Here is a 22,346-nt window from a genome sequence, read left to right on the forward strand (position 1 = left end):
TCTCCAAGAGCATGTGAAATAGTTTTCCCTTTTTCTCAACAGAAGGAAACACAATGAAAAAAATAACTACCCAACCGGTTATCGTTTACATGTAATCTCGTAAGTAGTAAATATAATAATGGTTGAATCAAAATGCGTCAAAAATGTAAAGTACAACTAGTGGGAATAAAAAAAAACTACTAATTGACCAGTCGCTTCTCACATTTACAACTACTTGATTAACTGACCATGTTCTACATGTTTACTCTAAGTCAAGTTATGTAGTCACTCCCCTCCTTTTACTTTAATTGTTTTGAGCTTTAACATGCTCACCGCCTTTTTCATTAATTATGATTAGCAAACCGCTTTTGAAACTTACTCCCTTTTTAATTATATGTATTCTATATTGGATGATTCGTGCTCATGGTTCACTATATTTAAGTAAGTGCAAAGATGTTACTATATTGGAAAATTGGCAAGAACCTTAAAATTCATGATGTTACACAGTACATACATGATGAAGACTACTTGATGAGGGACAATAATCTCATTCTACCACTAGTTCCAATTGAGGAACTATGAGTTAGGCATGACATTTATTCTAAACCACAGAGTAATAAAACCCAACATGAATTCCAAACGAACCCAAACTCTTGTCACCAACCGAACCAATGAACTTGCTGTTTCCTTGAAACACACACCCTTGCTTACTTGGTTGATCGTTCCTAATCCAGTTGTGAATTAATTTCCACCAAGTAGTCTTGGCTAATTGAATCTTCCACCGGCTTTACTTTAAAATCCCAATTCCAAGATTATCACAATAAATTTATTGTGAAAGCCTCCACTTTTGACTCTTTGCTACTTCTTTTTGTACACTAAGCTCTGATACCAGTTGTTGATCATCAGGTCCGGGAACACGTAATTAGAATTCAACCAAGATTGACTATTTGTAGTTTATTATAATTCTTGATACACTTATAATGACCCATAACCCATCTATTTATCTATTTATACTAAAATAAACCATAGTAATCATACTTAAACTAAGCATACTCTTAACATACTCAGACTCAAAACTCTTACTATCTAGACTAGATAAACTAGCAAAATATTTAAAAACTATACATAAATTACTCTAAACGTTCAAACAGTTAATTGATTTATACTTAATTAACTCTTTCAAACTAACTCTTCAAATTTCACTCTTTCAAAACCGACCTGTTAATCTTTGATGACTCATTTCAGTATTAACTTCCATAGATATTTGGTAGTGGGTGTCTTCGTGGACTCAAAGAGAAGTCAAGAACCATTTGAGACATCGTCTATGCTGAAATTGGTGAATGATATTGGTGGAGCTGTAGTTGCCAAAGTTGGGAATCGGTTTATGTTCGCTCTAGTATCACTTAGATATTATAGCTTTAATATCCCCCACATGTGGCCTAATGGTAGGAGGTTTGGGTCCTCCAGTGGAGACTCAAGTTCGAATCCCACTTGTGTCACTTTTGGTGGATATTGACAATAAAAGATTTTAGTTAGGCCTTATGCAAATGTTGTCAGTTCGAACTCTGAGCCCACCTGAATTTTCGTCCCACCGTGTGTTACGACAGAGAGCTCTGCTCTTTTGGTGGCATAAAGACTGCCAAGTGGCAGTTGGATGTATGGTTTTCCGGGGAAACACACAAGCTAAACTCTGAAGCCAGCGTGGGCTCGGTTAAGACAATATAGTCTGGCTAGAGTGGAGCATCGGGGCTCTCCAAATTTGAAAAGTGCGATAGTCTAAATACAAAAAGTCACCGTTTTAAAAAAAAAGATATATTAGCTTTAATTTTTTTCTTTAATCGTACACCAATTAGAAATAGGGTTCCACTTTATTCCTTTTAAATACTCTTTTTTTTTTCTCTTAAAACTTATTTCGGGCACGTGATTTATGATCTATATCAAATATTTTCAATATTATCGTCACATAATTAAATATTTCATTTTACAAACGAACTTTAGAATAAATTTTAAAAACAGTGAAAACAAACATAATATTTACACTCCTTATTAGCATTGGGTAAACCAAACCTACATGGAATCATCATTCCATGGAGTCCATAAGTGAGGTAAACAACATGAATGATATCTTATCTCGAATAATATTTTGTGTAAATATGATAGGAATGAAACATTGAGACACTTGAGATGCAGTGCATATCAACTTGATGTTATCAAGGTATCTAATGAACAAGATTTTTTATGTGGGAATCAAAGATTATTCATACTAATAAAGAACAAAAATACTTGGCAACATAACCTAATAGTAACGGATGACGGGGATAGCCCGATCATCAAACCCAAAGCGAGTAAGTAGATTGCTTTATGAACTTTGGAGGTTAAATGGTTGGATACTGTGAAACATCATGATAATACTTATAAAAAATTTCAAATCCCCCCCCCCCTTTTTTTTGAAGAGGGAGTGACTGGCTTATATATCGTATATAAACTTATATAATACGTATCTCAAGAAGGTAATGATAATGTATAATACGTATTATAAATATTATATAATACGTATATAATACGTGATGTGATGTGATAATAGTTATAAAAAATGTCAAATCCTTTTTTTTAAAAGGGAGTGACTAGCTTATATAATACGTATCTCAAGAAGGTAATGATAACCCATTTCACTAAAAAGGTGTCAAACTCTGCAATCTAAAGAGTAAATAAGTCTTACCCGTTTAAGAGATCAAGCTGGCTTCACAGCTTAGCTTGAATAGAAACACTCAACTATAAAATAAGGACTTAACAACTCAAGTATTTCATTACATATTCACTTTCTCATTTATCACCTTCAAATAACATATTAACTTATCCTCACGTCGGAGGTTGATCGCAGAAGACCTTTTGTGCAGTGAGCTAACGGTTGCTTATCTTAGCAGGAATCGTTCAAGCCATCAAGATCCGGAGTCGTCTAAACCATCCTTGGTCCAATTTTTGTTATAGCAATAGCGACAAACCTCTAAGTCAACAAATAAAAAATAAATGTAAAGGTAAATGATTTTTAATGAAAAGTGCAAACTCCCTCCCTCTCATAATCACTTTATGTTTTGGCAATACGAAATCTATTCAGCATAGGCCCAAGGCAATGCTATTTGTAAGATTTTTATTTCAAATTGCTTTGTTCTTTTAAAGGATTCCAAAATTGAGATGCTTGGACAAGTAACATGAACATTTATATTTGTCGTGAATTATACGCCTTTCGGATTAGTTAAATATGTGCTTTGTGTGTGATACTAACCTCTGTGGATATCTAAAAAGCGCCGCAAAACAAGGATTATAATTCAAATTAGAGGTGACAATATGAGTGGGTTGGGTTGGATTTGGGTGATGAGTTAGAATGGGTTTGGGTCAGGATGGGTATGGGTCAGGATGGATTTTTAAAATAGAGGGTTATGATGGGTATGGGTCAAGATGGGTAAAGTTAATCCATCTTGACCCAAGTAAAGGTTGAAATCCAATGGGTTTTAAAAACCCATCAAAAAAATATTAAAAAAAATAATAATAACTCAAAATATAAGTCGAAAACGCAAAAAGTAAAAAAACTAAAATGTTTCTCCCGTCTTCCTCGTTCACAAAAAAAAAACAACTCGGTTTCGTCTCGGCTCAGGTTCGGTTTTTTTTTCGGTTCATTTTTGCTTTTTTTCGTTTCGTATCTATTCGGTTTTAATGTTTTCGGTTTTGATTTCTCGGTTTTATTCGTTTTAGGATGGGTACGGATTAAGCTGGGTAAAGTTAACCCATCTTGAACTAAACAAATGCTAAAATACAAAGGGTTTCAAAACCCTTTAAAAAATATTCAAAAAAATTAATAAAAAAATAATAACTCAAAATATAAATTGAAAACGCAAAAAGTAAAACAACTAAAATGTTTCTTCCGTCTTCCTCGTTCATAAAAAAAAAAAAAAAACAAACTCGGTTTCGTCTCGGCTCAGGTTCGGTTTTTTTCGGTTTCTTTTTTCGCTTCGGTTTTGCTTTTTTTCATTTCGGTCAGTTTCTGTATATGTTCAGTTTCAATCGTTTCGGTTTTGATTTCCCGGTTTCTATTCGGTTGCGTGGGTTTTGTTTGAAATAAAATTAAATAAAGCTTGTTTTAGTCCATTCTAATCCATAAACAAACCCATTCTAACCTATAACCAAAAGTCACTAGCATCTATCCAATTCATCCTGACCTTCTTGTAAAATTCTTTTGATCTATCATGACCCATCTCAATTTTAAAAATTATCTAAATTGACCCAAAACAACCCATTTGGGTTTGTTTTGCCACCCTTAATTCAAATCATGAAATGTTGGTTGTATTTTGGCATTTATATGGCAAATTTGTATAGAAAGTTTTCACATAAAGCCAAGCCTAATTGGAATATTTTCTGGAAGGTAAGGAATTTAGTGTCATGATGAAAACAATAACTATATAATAATAATTAAGCATGATATGGGAAGGTAAACATTAGCATCGCCTAACTATGGTTATAGGTAGGTCTATATATAAGTTTTTTTTTTCTCTTTTTGGAATATTCTTGTATATAATAATATTAATTATGAAATATTCTCGTTTGTTACACAAACTAAACAAAGTTTTTAATATTTTATTATTTATTTGGGAGGGACGTCTGGGTAATGGCTCGGGTAGAGGCAAGTAGTCTCGGGATCACTACCGAAAGTGGTTTGGATTCGGCGAGTAGGTTGGAATTTGGGTTCGTGAAGAAGTCGATCTTGTGAACATTGTGGAGGGTAAAAGATTGTTTTGGGTAACTCCGGGTGAAAATGATGAGACATATTGTGGTTAATTGATATTTTTGGCAAACCAATTTCAAATTGTTTTTTATTCTTTGTTGCCTACTTCTTGGTTGTATTATTCAATTCTTCAACTGTGGTTCTGATACCACCTTGATGGAATCGATTATAAATAACAGCATAGAATAATAAATTGAATCATGAAGAATATGTGGAAGACCACATGTACTTTATTAATCGTAATGAGATATGAATATACGACCCGTGTTTTTTGATTATGCTTGCCCTACATATACATCTTGGAATGACAAGATGTTAAACGACGTGTCGCTTTAGATTTTAACGGTATTAACATAACTGCTTACACCATTTGACCTAATTGACAGGCTTTACACTATTGACCCCTATACTATAATAATACATACAATGGTAACCATAATTCAAATCGTTTGGTTTATAATAAATCTAATACAACCAAGTTGTATAAATATATTCTCTTCTTTAAGTTACTTCATGTAATCAAGTAGTGTCCATAAATGAGTCCTAATTCTTTAACGGTAACCTGTTAGGATTTGTGAAGGTTTTGAGCCGGATTTTCAATGTGAGAATAAGTACCCTTTGTGATTTAGTTAGAATCTAGTTCAAGCCATAATATGTCAACCTAATCGTAAGTGTGAGAATAAGTACTCAATTGTGATCTAGAGAATCTAGTTCTCAATGTAATTTGAGAAAAATCTTAGTTTTTAATGAGAACTAGTGAAAATCATGGTGTTGGATGCAACTTGTGAGAATCTTTGTTCTCAAATACCACTTAGAAGAATCATATGTCTCATATAGAACTTATAATCCTAATTCGGAAATATCATCTGTTAGCATCGAAATCTGCACTTACGTCTTGTCCTCAGCCACAGACTTGGGAGAATCGTATTTCTCAAATATCTAACATGTTCTCAATGAAAAATTGCGAAAATTAAGTTCAGTATTAAAATACTTAGTTTGAACTATAAATATCACATAGCATATAGATAATAAGATAATAACTTTTTTGAAGTCTTAGTGTGTAACTATAAATTAATAATTACCAAAGATTTATAATTTTAAGATTGTTTGGTTAAAACGAATCTATAGTCACTTGCTTTTTGTTGAACTATAAATCTATATTAATCAACTTTAAAAAATAAATCCATAGTTGGTGTGATTTTAAAATTTTTCAATGGATATACATTTTATAGTGATCAATTTCTAACCATGTTTAATGCACATAGAGAAGAAACGTGTCTTGAAACTTGTTTGTAATATATTTTTTGATACCATAACTAACTTTTTACATATTCAAAAATAATGAACTTGAAAAATTCAGTTAATTTGTGAATGTACATTACACTTGGAAATTTAAAAGTCATGCGTAAAACCTCTTTAAATTAAATAATTATTAATCATTCGATATAATAATATCTCGTTAAATAAATAAAACATCTCACCCTACATCATCTTACTGAAAGGTTATTGTCACCAGAGGTAAGCAAAAAACGAATTTACCAAAGCAAAACCGATAAATGCGAATCGAAAAACACACCGAACTAATTAGGGGTGGTTATCTTTTGTGTTCTTTGAAAACCATATATTACAATATGGTTTCGATTGTGCCTTACTCAAAAACCAAACCGAGACGCACTCCAAAACCGAAGCGAATCGAACTTCGAAACCGAACCAGACTATAAATTCAAACCGCATCTCACTTGTTTTAATCTTTGTCATTGGATATATGGTCTAAGTTCATTATTTTAGGCATAGATGTTTAACAAAAATTTTAGAGCATTTTTTTCTTTGTTCATATTCATTATTTTGGGTTAGTTTTTTTCGGCCTCAAACATTTCAAGATCAAATGCAAAACCAAAAACCAACCCATAACCAACTGATTATACAAAGCCCGAAAAACCGGAACCTAATGTGTTTCTAAAACCAAAAGTTCGGTTTAATTTTGAGCTCCAAACTGACACATGCACACCGTTAGTGATCATGCCTTTAACATCTCACTAATAGGGTAATGATCACCCTTTCAAGATCTAACTAGTAAGTTAGAGATCACCCCTTCAACATCTCACTAAGTCGGATAGTAATCAACAGTTTCAACATCTCACTTAGTGTGTAGTGATCACCCTTCAATATCTCACTAACAAGATAATGAACACACATTCCACATCTCACAAAGCGGGTAGTGGTCACCCATTTAGCATTTCATCACTAAGAAGGCAGTGGTCGCTCTTACATCTTTTCAGGGACTATCTCTCACAACTCTTGTGGGAGTTGAGTAGGGATTTACAACAAATCTAACAAAATCACACTGACCTAAACTTGGTCGTAATTAATATATCAAGCATCTCATCTCTTTAAAATTTTTCTCTTTCCTTAATTCACAACAACTTCTAATTCTCTAAAAAAAATTAGAGAACTCACTCACACAAAATTATAGAGGAGCTGCCGGGAATGCTCTATAACTTATATAAACTCTTTTATAAAAATTTGGAGTTCAATAAATTATTTAGTGTACTTATGAATGGGATTCATTTTCAACAATCACACTTCTGAGATAAATCATATTCATTTTTTACTTAAGATCGATATAATGATGTAGTTTTCAACAAACGTCTCAGTACCCTGCTAGTGAGATGTTGAAGGGTCCGATGACTCCCATCCACGGTTAGATTGTATATGCATTCATGAATGTCTTTCGATATTTTTCGTGAATCAAGGAATGTAACCAAAAGTCAAAGTATGTGATCATATAATATATATTAGGTGACATTCAATTAGTCTAAAATTTACTTGAATAACAAATGTTCATCTAAATTTCAGCAAGTGTTATTCTTATAGCATGAATGGAAATAAAGTGACCCTTATGTCAATTTCACCATTTACATGACCAATTTAACACCAAGTATCCAAAACCATCTTTTAGCATCTAGTTGGTTATAAAATAACACATAAGCGAGGATAAAAGTTTCAAATGCGCATATGACACATTTGCAACATGAACCGATCCCTGTGTTATAAGTACATCCAATTGAGTTTGATAGCCTTACACAGAAATTTATAAGTTAGACAAAACTTGTAAAAGTATTTTATATCATTAAAAGTCATTGCTCGCCATTTAGGAAAAACCAGTTTAGCGATTGTAACATCCTAAAATTTTAATGATGAATAAAGGAAGTTATGTTTAGTGATTTCGCGTAATTGATTAATGTCGGGGAAGGAGCGGGTCTTGGACTTGGATTAATTGAGATGGGTTAAATGAGAATGGGATTTTAGGGATATAAATACCCCCGAAATCCCAAAATATCTTCATTTTCCCCCACTCTCCTAAACACACACATACACACACACCCAAGCACCCAAAACCGCCGCCGGCCGGGCCGAGAAAGAAGGAAGGATCGAGCGAGGTCCGGGTAAGAGAGAAAGATTAGTGGTGATACCAAGATAAACGAGATCCAAACAAGCTCAAAAGGTATGATTCTTGATCTTGGAAGTTTAAAGATCCGAGCTTTTAGTGTATAAACGACCGAAAATGGTCGGGAAGTGTAGTGGGTGGTATTGAACCTTAACAAGGGTGTTAAAATCGCCCGAAATGTTGATCAGAAACCGAAACAGCGGGACATCTGGGCAACTTCGCCTTCATCTGGGCAACTTCGCCTTCAAGCGATGAACTTCGCCTGCAAGCTAAGTTCGCCTGATGAACTTCGCCTGCAAGCTAAGTTCGCCTGATGATAAGTTCGCCTGAGGTTTAACTTCGCCTAAAGCCAAGTTCGCCTGAGGTTTAACTTCGCCTAAAGCCAAGTTCGCCTGAGGTTTAACTTCGCCTAAAGCCAAGTTCGATTAGAAAATAAATTAAAAACCTAACGAAAAATGTGTTAAGACAGTTAATGGAAATAAAATTTTTCCAAGTTGACCTGGCAGCTCGACCCCAGCAGGGGCTCTGCCCCTTGGACCCTGCTAGGGGCTGCCGCCCCTAGACCCCGCTGCCCCCGGACCCCGTTCGTTGTGGGTCATATAAAGATAGAAATACATTATGAGAAGTGATAGTTAATTAATACGTATACTTGTTATACAGTCAGCGCTGCACAACTGAAGAAAGGGATTACGATTAACCGGTGAACGTAACCGTGTTCAGGTGAGTTTCTAGCCCCATTTATGTGTTAGTTTTCGGGGCTGTGTGCATACTCAACATGTTTGTTAATACACTTATCCTAAGAGATAAGTGTATGCCTTATGTGGATAATGTGAAATGTATGAATGATTGCTTGATGGTACGTGAACGATCTTCGGATATTGCACGTACTGTCAGGTTGTAACGCTATGTATAAGGTAAGTATGTTATGTATGTTTATGTGTATGAACATGATAGTGATAATAGAAGAAAGAATGATAATGTATGGTTGTATGGTTACGAAAAGGGTACCGAGCCCTAATAATACTCGAGGTATGATGTATGGTTGTATGGTAACGAAGAGGGAATCGAACCCTACTAATATTCGAGAACTAGGGAACCGAACCCCTACTAATATTCGAGGAAGAAGGGTACCGAGCCCTAATAATACTCGAGGAAAGAGGGTACCGAGCCCTAATAATACTCGAGGAAAGAGGGTACCGAGCCCTAATAATACTCGAGGAAAGAGGGTACCGAGCCCTAATAATACTCGAGGAATGTAGGGCGTAATGCTCTTTATAACATAAGGTATGAAAGTAAGTTAATACAAAAGAAAGTAAGAAAGTATGAAAGTAAGAAAGTATGAATGTAAGAAAGTATGAAAGTATGAAAGTATAAAAGTATGAATGAAAGAATATAATGTTATGTGAATGGTATGATTATGTGATTATCTAGAACTCACTCAGCGTAGCTGACTTTTAGTATGCACGCAGGTGAGTAGGATGAGGCAGCTCGCTTGAGGAGACACGTGGCACTGAACAAGAGCCTGGCATCTGAAGACTTATGATGTTTTAATTTTAATGTTTAAATGTGAAAGACAAAGGATGTTTTGAGACAAGTTATGGAATATTGTAATGTTTTATGAAAGTTTTATATTCCGCGTAAATGTTTTAATTAACTCTGATATTTAGAACTGTGTTTATGAGTAAATCCAACATGAAAGTAGGGTTACCGGTAACGGGGCCTTACAGCGATTGACGTCAGTTCAAAGCTAAAATAACCATTTTTCTCATTAAAATTCAAAACATTTAACTTTTGCAGTTAATTAACACACAGAAATTCCTTTTGAGTAAACTTTAGTAGTGAAATAATCTGACTCGAGTAATGTTTGACGTTTATAACATAATCTTTCATAAAATATCACTATTCTTAAATTGGTTAAATCTACATCAAGAACACTAACACATGTAATCATGGTTAAACTAGGATATAAATATTACATATAAACAACATAACATCTCGAGTAAGTATAGTTATAAAACTTGTGATTGAGATTTAAGAGAGAAATTACTTTACCAAATGTATAAATATTCATTCCAATCAATTACATAAGTAGAAAATAACCATCGTTGAATGTTGATCAGTTATAACTCCACTTTTGAGATTCCTTCCTTGGGTCGCTTGTCACACCAGTACAACACACATTTAAGTTGTAACCCTCATCTCCTATCTTTTCATCAACCAACCCAAGGTTCTTGCAATCTTATCAAACAAGTAACTTTGTCTGCGAAATAAACAGTCCCGTGTTCCATTTGTTTAGCCGTCAAAACGCAAAAGTTAGGTTATTAAAGTTATTTAAACACATATTTGAACTTTTCCATTTGTTTAGCCGTTAAAATTATTTGTTTTCTTTTTAATAGTCCAAAGCTTAATTATAGAATTCACTTTAATTCCTCGTAGATTGAGTTTATACACTACTATTCATTTTAATATAAAAAAATTTCAATCCATTTATAGGTGAAGTGTAGAATCTTTCCTGTGGCTTTTCCTTCAATTTTCTTGGGCAGATCGTGATAGAGATGGCTGTGATTCTTGTGGATGTCAATGTATGTAAGCCTACCAACTTTTAATAGTTAAATATTGTCCATAATAAATTTAATTTGTAGTATCAAACCGAACCAATTCATGAGAGAAACATAAAAATCTATCCTCCATACATGCAGTACATCGCCAACTGATTTGCCATTTTGTATAGCAATGTGCCACATCAACTCATTTCAGATTATAACAAGTTACATTAGGTGTTAATGGATTATGATTGATAATTCGACTAACTCATCATTATGAGTCTCCTTATTTGTTAACGAGTTGTATTAAATTACAATAACACATTATGTGTCGACACCGTGTGCCACATGTGTGTAGTACAATAAATATATACAACTCATATATAATATAATTCAAAATACAAATATTTGTGCTATATTACTACGCAAACCAAACTATATGAGAAGAAAACAAGTGTACTCCTAAGTCTTAACTGATAATTAATATTATTCAAAATCTTCTATTAAATTTTGCGTTTGTAGTTTGACAATTAGCAACTATACCAAATCTATCTGCTCATTCCCACTTTGGCAGATGGTAAAGCTGTTAGGGTGTAGAAACGTTATGTTAATGATTCAGTCCATGTAAGTATAACATTGGTGGTGAATGAAGCTTATTTTTAAATATATATATATATAACATTTAGACAAAAAAAAAACAGCAAATCTATTTGGACCTGAGTATAGATGTTAAGCCCAACCATAAATCTATAGCATACGTCACAGGGAAGGGGGTAGGAAGATTATTAACACTTGATTGGCATCCGATCCTTTGGAGGATTGCAAAGGAAAGCAAAATGATTACGTGATTATTTTTATTAATAATATTTAATATTTAAATGTTTTAAAGTGGAAGCAACATACCGTCCAAGAAGAAACAAAGCAAGTAGGCCGGTATCCTGTCTCCACATTTAATTCTCCATAAATTATTTAGTGTAATCAATTTTGGCTTTACGTGTCAAACTGACTACTTATTTATATTTACAATTTCCAAGCGGATAACCCAACAATTTATTACTCTTCTATTTCTTTTTCTTTTCCATTTTTTTTTCCTTTTTGTAAAGGATAGAACAAAAAACCGAACTCCGAACAAATTATTCTGAAGCCGAAAAAAGTATTTGCATTAATAAGGATTTTTAATCCACTTATCCCAAGCCACTCTAGCTTTAGGATTTCTACAAGTGTATCATAAAAAATATAATGAACAATATTATCTAAAATCTCTTTACTTCTAACCTTGTTCGCTAAAAACAATCTTATTTCTAAATCTCCAAAGAATCCACCAAGTTGTAAGGCAAACCACTTCAATTAACACTTTTTGTTTCAAACTAATACGAGCATCATCAAGTAACATCAACAAAGTCTTTGAATTTGCCATAACCAAAAAGTTTATCTCTAGCCAGATCGCCACTAGCCTCCAAGTCGTCTTTGCAATGTGATGGTGACAAAAAGCATGACTAACGATATTATTGATCTCTTGCTTGATATTTCTCTCCTAAAATGAAGTTTTAAGAAACAAAAATCAAATAAATGGTGATAGGACTATGATTGCTCCAAATTATAAAAGAACTAGCGTTTTACCCGGCACGTTGTGCGGGATAGGTCGGTAATAAAGCCCAAGCGTTATCGGTCGCAAGTGTTGAGGCGGTAAGTTGACGCAAATTCGGTCGGTTTAAGTCACGCGTGTTATTGTACCAGAACTAAAGCCAAAATAAAAACAAAAATAATAAAATTTGGGGTGGATCAATGGCGTCAGCCTGTAAAACTCAGGCGTTGGTAAAACCTTATCGTTGTTAATCTCGGGCGTTGAGATAGTGAGTCTACGCAAATTCGGTTGGTTTCTGTCACGTTCGTTACGGTGGAACTAAAACAAAAACAAAAATAAAATCGGCATTAGGTCGGTTTTAGCTACGTTTGATACGTTACTAGAACTAAAACAAAACAAAATTGACATTCGGTCAGTTTTCATTACGTTTGTTCCGAACCGAAACTAAAACAAACCAAAAAGGACAAAAAAGGTGTTCGGCCGGTTTTCGTTACGTTTGTTACGGATCAAAACGAAAACTAAAGGGACCAATAAGGTACCGCAAAGTTTCCCAATCGGGACTTTGCGGCACCAAACTTTATAATTGTATTATATAATATTACGGATCAAAACTAAAACAAACTAAAGGAACCAATAAGGTGTCGCAAAGTTGCCCAATCGGGATTTTGCAGCACCAAACTTTATGTTTTAACCACCATATATGTTTTAACCAACATTATCAAAGAGGGAAAAACAAGCTCTAGCAAGGTGTTAGCGTGATTAATCAATGGGGTGATGGTCGACTAATAAAAGAAAATTTTTTAAACATTTATGTTTAAGAGAGGAAGATTTTAAATTCAAATCCTAAATACGACAGAAATTAAAAGAAAAGGATGTTAAAGAGTGACTAAACTATAACAAAGATATCAATTTTCTCATTTTATCATAACTCATTTTCCTATGTTTTTAATTTAAAAAAAAAAAAAGCAGAAGAAGAAGAACGCTGAGATTTTTTTCAAATACTTATTTTACATTCATGCCAATGTTATTAAAAAACACATCATTTCTTGATTTCCAAATTATTCTTTTTGTGAATTTTCATAACCTTGTTATACAAAAAATGGTCAGCACAAGAACATCCACTTTGAATTTGAAAGTAAAGGTTCGAAAACATATTTGTTCTGACTTAGAGGGCGAAATGCACTGGAATACCGATGTGTATTGGCCTGTAAACAAACCGGACAAACACGAACACTTAATTGAACAAATATATGTGTTGATGTTTATTCGTTTAAAAATGAAAATGTTTGTGTTCGTATATGTTCGTTTGTTTAATATATAAATGAACAGTTTACGAGCATAAATAAGCATGACTTAACCTTTAATAAAAACATAAATGAAAAAATGTAAAAGAGCACAAATAAACATAAACGAACACAGACGAACAAATATACACAGACGAACAAATATAAAACCATTAAGTAGATAACCCCTCCAAATAATATTTAATTATTTTCTATTAATATGTAAACGAACATAATGAGCACAAATAAATGAACATAAACGAACGTTCACGAACAACGAACGAAACATGTGCTCATGTTCGTTCGTTTAATTAAACCAACATAATTTTTTTGCTCATGTTTGCTCGCTTATTAAATGAAGGAACATAAACAAACTTTTCACCAAATAGTTCACGAACAGTTCACTAAACATGCGATTTGTTTACTGGCCTAGATGTGTAGCAACAAATCTATAATAAATTGGTGAACCAACATAATTGCTTGTATCATTATTTTTTTCTAAATAGTTTTTATCTCATTATTTTTTTTACGACAAAGGATCTCACATGTATATCTATCTTTTTTGGAGTCATGTTCAAGGTTGACTCCTTGACCATCGTGAGACTGTATATACGTAAGAACCGGTTGAAATCCGTAAATCCTCTCCTCATGTCGGATTCGAACCCGGGATTAAAGCCCTGATTCACTCCTTCACCCAGTTGTCTTTCAAACCGACCCAAGGAGAAATTGAATTTCCGTCTCCACTAGAAAAAAAACGAACCTCCTACCACTAGACCAAATTCTAAAAAACCGCCCCTCACCTCATATGCTTCCTGCAAGAGGATCTATTAGTATTATGATTATTATTATTATTTAATCAAAGAATGGTCGTGTGGTATTGGGCTGCGGTTTGTTTTAAAGGGTTATATTTATGTGATTTAAATTTTTGTTTGTCGTGGCATGTAAGCTCTTGTTACATAGAACACTTTTGAAAGTCAAATGCAAGCTGTAAATTTAAAAATATAATTGAATGTTACAGAGTGATATAACAAAAAAAAATTGAATGTTCCAAGTGGCATACAATAAAAAAGAAATTGAATGTTACAAGCGACATATCAGTGACTCATATCAATAAACTGGACGAAACCGTTTGGTTTTGGACAACCGAAGGCGTTAAATAAATCTTGAAAGTGACCAGTGATAAAAAAATTGTCGTCACATGTTTTTAAAAATATTATCAAAAATGGACGAAACAGTTTGTTTTTGACAACCGAAGGTGTCGAATAAAACCTTGAAAGTAACCAGTGATAAAAGTTGTCTGTCACATATTTTTAAAAACATTAGCATCCACATAAAGAATTAGAAAATTGATGAATTATAGTTTATAATGTGTTTGATTAGCCGACATTGTAGTGTTGATTGACTTGTCCAGCTTACTCCAACGGGTTGTTATCTCAACGAATATAGATGAATGGTGTAGGCTGGAAGATCCGGAAAGTTCACGGTTTCATCCATGAAGAAAAACGAATCTTTCACTATGGATTAAAATACTTGGGTGTCTAAGAAAGTCAACATTTTTGTGTGAAAGACAGAGATGGATAGATTGGCACCTAGAGAGGCTCTCATGTTCCGTTTTATTGAGAAGAATTTGGTGTCTTGTGGTTTATGTGAGGAAAGCTAGGAAAACTCGGGTCACCTACCGTGTATCATGTCGTCATTTTGGTTTGGAATATGATTAGTGATTGGTATTAAATTCTCCCATTTTTGCCTTCACAGTTACGGATCTTCTCCGGTTACGTTTATCAGCTTCTCTTAGCAAGAAAAAGAAAAGGTTATTACACGGGATGTATTATTTTGACGACTTGTTAATGCATTTGAATGGAAAAAAACGTGATTTTATTTGAAAAGAAGTTATCGGTGCATGAAGTGATGAAGAATACCAAAACGTTGGATTATCTCTTGATAAAAAATAGGTCGTCCTTTTAATCTATGTTGTAAAACGGTTGGTGTAATTTTGTCTTTTAAGTGGTGTTTGTTATTTTGCACATCTTGCTAGCTATGCTATTTTAATAAAAGTTGTTTGAAAATAAAATAAAATAAAATAAACTTATAATTAAAATTTCATACTTTAGCATTATTTTACTTGGTTTTTAAATTCGATGAAGAGTGTAAACATGATATTTACTCATTCATAGTCTTTTGAAATAATCTATAAACTTTTCAGATCTTTTAATGACCCACCTTCACCTACCACTAGCCATCACTACCACAAACAATAAAAATATTTATTACTATATCTTTTTGGTGTTTGACAGTTATGGAGTGGTGATTGCGACCGATATGATTTGGTAATGTTGGTGACGTGGCAATAGATATGAGGTTACAGTGATGGTGGTCGTCGACTACGGCAGCAGGTGGTGGACGGCAGCAACAACGAGGTAGAGAGAATGCGGACAAGACATGTTCTAGATTTGAAACATTTTTATTTAATAAATTAACATAATTTGAATTCCTGCATAAAATAAAGTGTTTGGCATACGTAAATGAAGCGGAATAGAATGGATAATTGTGAAGAAGATGAATGTTTGGTTGGTTAATGAAATAGACTCTACGTATTTTCTTGTTCATGTCATTCCTTATAAAACATATCAAATTCATTTTATTCATCCGCTTGCATTATTTTCATTGCATCCCCTCCATCATATATCACCTCCTCCATCATTGTCGCGGCCACCCACCATCGCCACCTGCCATCGTCAACCACTACTGCCAACCATTGTCCGTCGCCCGCCACCACCCACAACCAATTATATTTTATGCATTCATCTCTTTCTGGGTACCATAAAACACAATGGTAATGATTCATTTCATTCACAGGTGGTAACCAAATAAGTTAATAGAATGATAATTGATAATGATCTATTTCGTTCTTTTATCCATTCCATTACCTCATACCAATTAGACTCTTAGGACATGTTCGTTTCACATAATGGAATAGAATTGGAATTTGAATTTGAATTTGAATAGGATTTGGAACTGGAAGGAATTGGATTTGGAATCTGAACATTCCAATAGGAATTGGAATTTGAAGAAATTGAAATCTAATTCCATTATTGACGTGTTCGTTTAACAAACGAATTGCAATCGTTTTTTTTTTTTTTTTTTTTAACGAGGATAAAGGCGGAAACATTTTAGTTTTTTAAGATTTTTTGGTTTTATTTATATTTTGCGTTATGATTTTTTTGAACTTTTTTAGGGGTTTTCTATTAAGAACAAAAACCCATCAAAAAATATTCAAAATAATAATAAAAAATTCATAACTCAAAATATAAATCGAAAACAAAAATTATATAAAAAAACTAAAATGTTTTATTCGTTGTTCTCGATAAAAAAAAGTCGAGAAAAGATTCTAATGAATTCACTTGAAATCCTCCACAATTTGGAAGGATTTCGAATCCCTTTATTTTTAAGGAATTGAATTCCAATTCCAAGTGCAATTCTTTGACAACCGAACACACCAAAATGGAATTAAGATACCAATTACAACGAAACGAACACGCCATGTCATGAAATTTTATTTCCAATTCATTTGAATTCCCACGAATTCTGTGAAACGAACGCGCCCCTAGTTTTTCTTTAACGACCATTTGCATAACTAATGGGCCACTGACCTTTCCGATCATCTGCATTCCCTGAGTACTGGAGACTACTCTCAGGAGCAAGCCCACCATTGATAAGCAGGGCCGGCTCGGGCATAGGGCGATGTGGGCGATCGGCCGGGGCACTTAATTTTTTCAGGGGCATGAATTCTTTTTATCTATATATTTTTGTGAAAAAAATTAAAAAAATGTTTTACCCTAATTATAGAATAACTAGATTGGTCTAGTGGCAAAGAAGTATGTTTCCCAACCAAAAGGTTGTAGGCTCTAGTCTCACTTGAGACATTTTTAAGCTTATTTTTATACAAAAAAATTATTAAGTAAGCTCATTCAAAAATTTAATTATTTAAATAAAACAAAAAACCATTAACATAAGACCTAAATTTTTTTTTTGCTTATATTATTTCGTTACTTGTTAGGGTTTACGGGCCCTTTTATTTTAGCTTGGTCGAGGCATATAAATTTTAAGTGACGATCCTGTTGATAAAAAAACCCTCTAGCCCAATTTGAAAGCTCTATTTTGTAACAGAGACACCCGAACTTAAGACTTCGCATTGAATTCTTTAGTTGAAAAAAAAAATAATTAAATATATAGTTATATTTTCACTTCTGACTTTATAGTTTTAATATCTAAATTAATTCTAACGCTTGTATAAATTTCAATAAACTATACCAACCCAAAGTGTAAAAGTTCATGTACTCATGTTCCTATCGGGAATGTACAAAGGCTAAATTTATTTTATTTTGATTTAATATCAAAAGCAATGGCATTACTCTTTTATAATGTTTTGTTACCTTTGTTAATTTAAAATGCAAAAAAAAGTACAATTTTGGTATTATTCGGTGTTATCCAAGTACGTTAAAACAAACTTTAAGATATCAACAATTGAGATAATTGTTTGTAGTCAATTTTTCTGCATAGGCTATTATTCTATTTTATGTCACAATGATTATCTCAATAGTAAGAAATCACAAGTGATCGAAAATTATCGTGTGTCTATTTTGACTTTCGCAACTAACTTTGTGTTATCAATGTCGGCAAAAAAATAAATAAAATAATAAAAGATCACGACAACACTAGCGACCATTCCCATATAAACTTGTGTTCGCTAATTGCCAACAAGACGTGCATTTGTATTTTTATGTCACAATGAATCAATGATTATGTCAATAGTGTGAAGTTACACGTATTGAAAATTATCATGTCATCGTGTGTCTGCTTTGACTCACGCAACTGACTTTATTTTATCAATGTCGGCGAAAAATAAAATATCATAATGACACTACTAGCTACTCACATATAATCTTGTGTTCGCAAATTGTCAACAACATGTACGCTTGTATCAACTCGAATTTAGTTCATGTGTAGTTAATATTTCTTTGATTATAGATGTGTATTTTAGGCATGATGCTTAGAAAACAAGTATCTATCACTAATTGATAACTCATTTTGAACACATGTGTAGAATACACACGCAAATTTTTAACATAATAACAATTGCCCTTTATCTCCACGAATGCAAATTTTTAACACTCCAATCCAAGCAGTATATATTTCTAATGTTTTGTACCTTTTCAGTATTTTTATTTTTTTTTGTTGAACATGTTGTTAGCGTTCACACCATCTAGCATTTATAACTTCTAGAAGTTAGTGACCTTATTAACATAATAACATATTGGGCACTTTAACAATATAATGCAACATTAGTAGTTTATAGTGCAATTATTGTAACATGATGAGGTTAAAATAAGATTACAGATTCCTAATTTTGACTTGATTAAAAGTTTAAAACTAAATCAAAACAAATCTAACCTTACCAGCTATTAATAAATGATACCGACTAAAATCAACTTAAATAAATAAATCATGCTAAAAACACTTACACTTCTGGTCCATTTCTCATCTAAACAATACGATTAAATTCAACACCATTATCTAATGTCGTTGATCGGTGTTGAAGAGCCAGTCAAAAAATAAGATTAAAATGTGTTTCATATTCACCTTAACTAGTTATGGCAAGTAGGATGTCAAACCACGAAAAGAACGTGGTGAATGTTTTGATTAATCGTTTTTAGTAATTATGAAGTTGAGTGACCAATTATGAAGATTGCAATTTGAGTATTAACACACCAACAAGTTTTAGTTTAAATTAAGTGAACACTTTAGCAAGTTTAACAATTGATGAAAAATAAATCATGCTCGGTTTCAAAGTTCTGTGAAACTAGATTAACCTTCACAAATAGTTTGATTTTAATTAAGCACAATTAATATATTGAAGATATGTTGAATTTGCTAACAAACATTCTTAATCATAAGCATCAACAATCATCTATCGTATGTAACTGGTGCAAGAAAACCGTCACGACACGAATTCCGGACAATTGTATGCTTTATAAATCAATAATAATTAACAACCAATAGCATTTCTCATTTCACAAAGTCAATGATGCAAAGAAATCTCAACAATTATGAATACAGAACGATGTTAACAATCAACACAAACCATTCAATCAAAATACAGTCAATCAATTCAAACCAAATGTGTAGAAAATAAACCTAGGTCATACAATATTACACTCGAGGTCAATTCAAAGGAATTAGTCACACATAGCAGTCATGTAGTCTTCTATTAAGGGCCGGAAGGATTCAAACATCAAAGGAGAAGCAAATCCTAGCTCTCAATTTTGTCCTCAGACTCTTAGAAACGGCTATGGTGAAGTGGTACCCGAATTAGGGTTGTAAAACTCATAATATGATTGAACCCCTATTTTTGCCGGTTTTTAGGCTTCCCACGTGTCATTAGGGACTTCCTGGTTTTTTATTTTCTTTTTATTTCTTCACTCAGATGCACGTGAGTCATTCCCGATCTTCCCAAAACTTCAAAGCATGCTCGTAAATACTCCAAATATGTATCTTTAACTCTCCATGACCTAAAGCACAAAAACATACTTGAAGTACCAAAGTTCTAACTAAAAATATTTAATAAAAAATATTAAATAAACTAATAAAATACATGAGTTAAGTATTGCTAATGTGAGAGTGATATATACTGTTAAGTAATAAATCTAAGTAGTCGCAAAGTCTCGTAGAGGCTTCATATTAAAAAAACGTTAATGTTAAAGCACTTCCTTGTGTTCTTGACATCTTGTATTGAGTTATATACCATTTTTCAAAGGAGAATGGCTATAATGTTTTTTAAATAGGAACCCTTGTGCATGACTTTTGCAACATTATATATTTGAAGTTTTGGGACTTAATTTAAAAAAAATGTGATATCTTTCTAGTATTTTAGAGTAAATTGCGATTTCATCAAAAATTGTTATTTCAGTCTAATAGTTTCTAATTTACTATTTCGATTCCGGATCTTTCATTTTCATTTTCATTTCAATTAATTTGAAGCTTTTAACTATATATGTTAGATTTTGTAATATGATCTTATAAAAATAATGTTACAAGGTCAAGGTGTTTATGAATATAGTGTCAAAAGACTTAAAACCAATAACGTTCATGTGTTTATTGGGTGATATGCTTAATCCAAAGTTCTAGGATTTGATTGACAGTTTATATGAATGAGAAGATTACAAAAATAAAGGAATTGTTTTATAGCCATCTAGTTAATGCAAGCATTTCATATTTACAGTAACAAACTTCAGATAAATACAAGAATGTTAGAATTGAGGAACAAGAAGTAATCAAGACCTCTAGTACACTCTTAAGACATATCAGTATACTTGGAATAAAATAATAATTATTTGTTTTTTTAGAACAACTTTTATTAAAACAAAACTAGCAAAAGCTAGAAACGAAAACAAAACAGTTACATTACAAGGAGGATATTTAAGTCACTCGGTCCAACTGATAGTATTTTTACCATCTCTATTTGTAATCCATGAAAACGAATAAATAAGAAGAGAGTCGAAAATAAGGTCTTTTCTATTAACTTCTGGTTGAAAAACAACTTCATTTCGAGCCCGCCAGATGATCCACCATGCAGAGAGAATAATACCATGAATTAGTTTCTGCTTCTTACTATTAACTGAAAGCGTATCGAGCCATATCAAGATCCCCAAAACAGAAAAGTCTAGTATCAAAGGCAGATCAAGCCACTTACATATATTGTTCCATACTCTAGTCGCTACCCCACATGCACCAAAAACATGATCTGAAGACTCCTCCGAGTTAAGGCAAAAAGAACAAAGAACCGAAGGGACATCTATACCCTTATTCACTAAATTGGTTTGTAAAGGCATCCGGTTATGATAAATGCACCAACCCAAAATGTTTACTTTTATAAAAACCAATCTATTCCACCGCTTTACAGAGCCCCAATCAGGTAATGTCATGGCATCAATATGCTTCCTAATAGTTTGGACTGAAAACTTATTATCTACATCAAAATCCCAAAACCACGAATCCGGATGATTAAAGAACTCGATCTGAGAAATCTTCGCCAATAAAAGATCAAATTGCTCATTTTCCACACCTCCCCTGATTGGTCTCCGCCATGACCAACTCCACCCGACCATTTCACGTATAGAGGCAATGGAACATCTTTAATCCGTTTCTAGGTGATACAATCTATTATACTTAGAACAAAACGGAGAATCACTTAACCATAAATCCTCCCAAAATCTAGTACCCTCCCCGTTCCCCACCTTCTTTTTGAGCGTGTTCCAAGTAATAATGTCTTTTTCATGTAGGATTCTACTAGACTTTCCAATTCGGTGCCAAACTCCATTACCAGAGCCAATCTCAGTCCCGCCAATAACTCCTCCCATATTTCCATGAAATACTTTTATCACTTTAACCCAAAGATCATTAGGCCGACTAATGAAACGCCATCTCCATTTTGAAGAAGTGCTAGATTGATGCCTTTGCCTTTGAGGCTACCAATATCTACACCCCTTTTTTTTTGTCCGCCAAAACCATATCCCATTTAACCCATGGAATTTTTTTCGCCCCCTCACCCGAGCCCCCAAAAAAATTAGATCTAATTGATTCAAGTTTTCGAGCCACATTATCGGGCAAAAGAAAGAGGGACATATAATAAATCCCTAAACTTCCCATAACTGACTTTATAAGAGTGTACCTG

General features: G+C 33.2%; 1 protein-coding gene across 1 annotated transcript; it reads right to left on the reverse strand.

Annotated features, from left to right (window-relative positions):
- Positions 1-21,096: 21,096 nt before the first annotated feature.
- On the reverse strand, positions 21,097-21,780 carry LOC143542515 (uncharacterized). Its single transcript, XM_077035082.1, has one exon. It carries the CDS (start codon positions 21,778-21,780, stop codon positions 21,097-21,099), a length of 684 nt encoding a protein of 227 aa, XP_076891197.1.
- Positions 21,781-22,346: the final 566 nt, after the last annotated feature.

The sequence above is a fragment of the Bidens hawaiensis genome, unplaced genomic scaffold (assembly GCF_021521415.1).
Source record: "Bidens hawaiensis isolate Kalapana, Puna unplaced genomic scaffold, B.hawaiensis_p1.1 tig00012897_1, whole genome shotgun sequence".
NCBI classification, from domain to species: Eukaryota; Viridiplantae; Streptophyta; class Magnoliopsida; order Asterales; family Asteraceae; genus Bidens; species Bidens hawaiensis.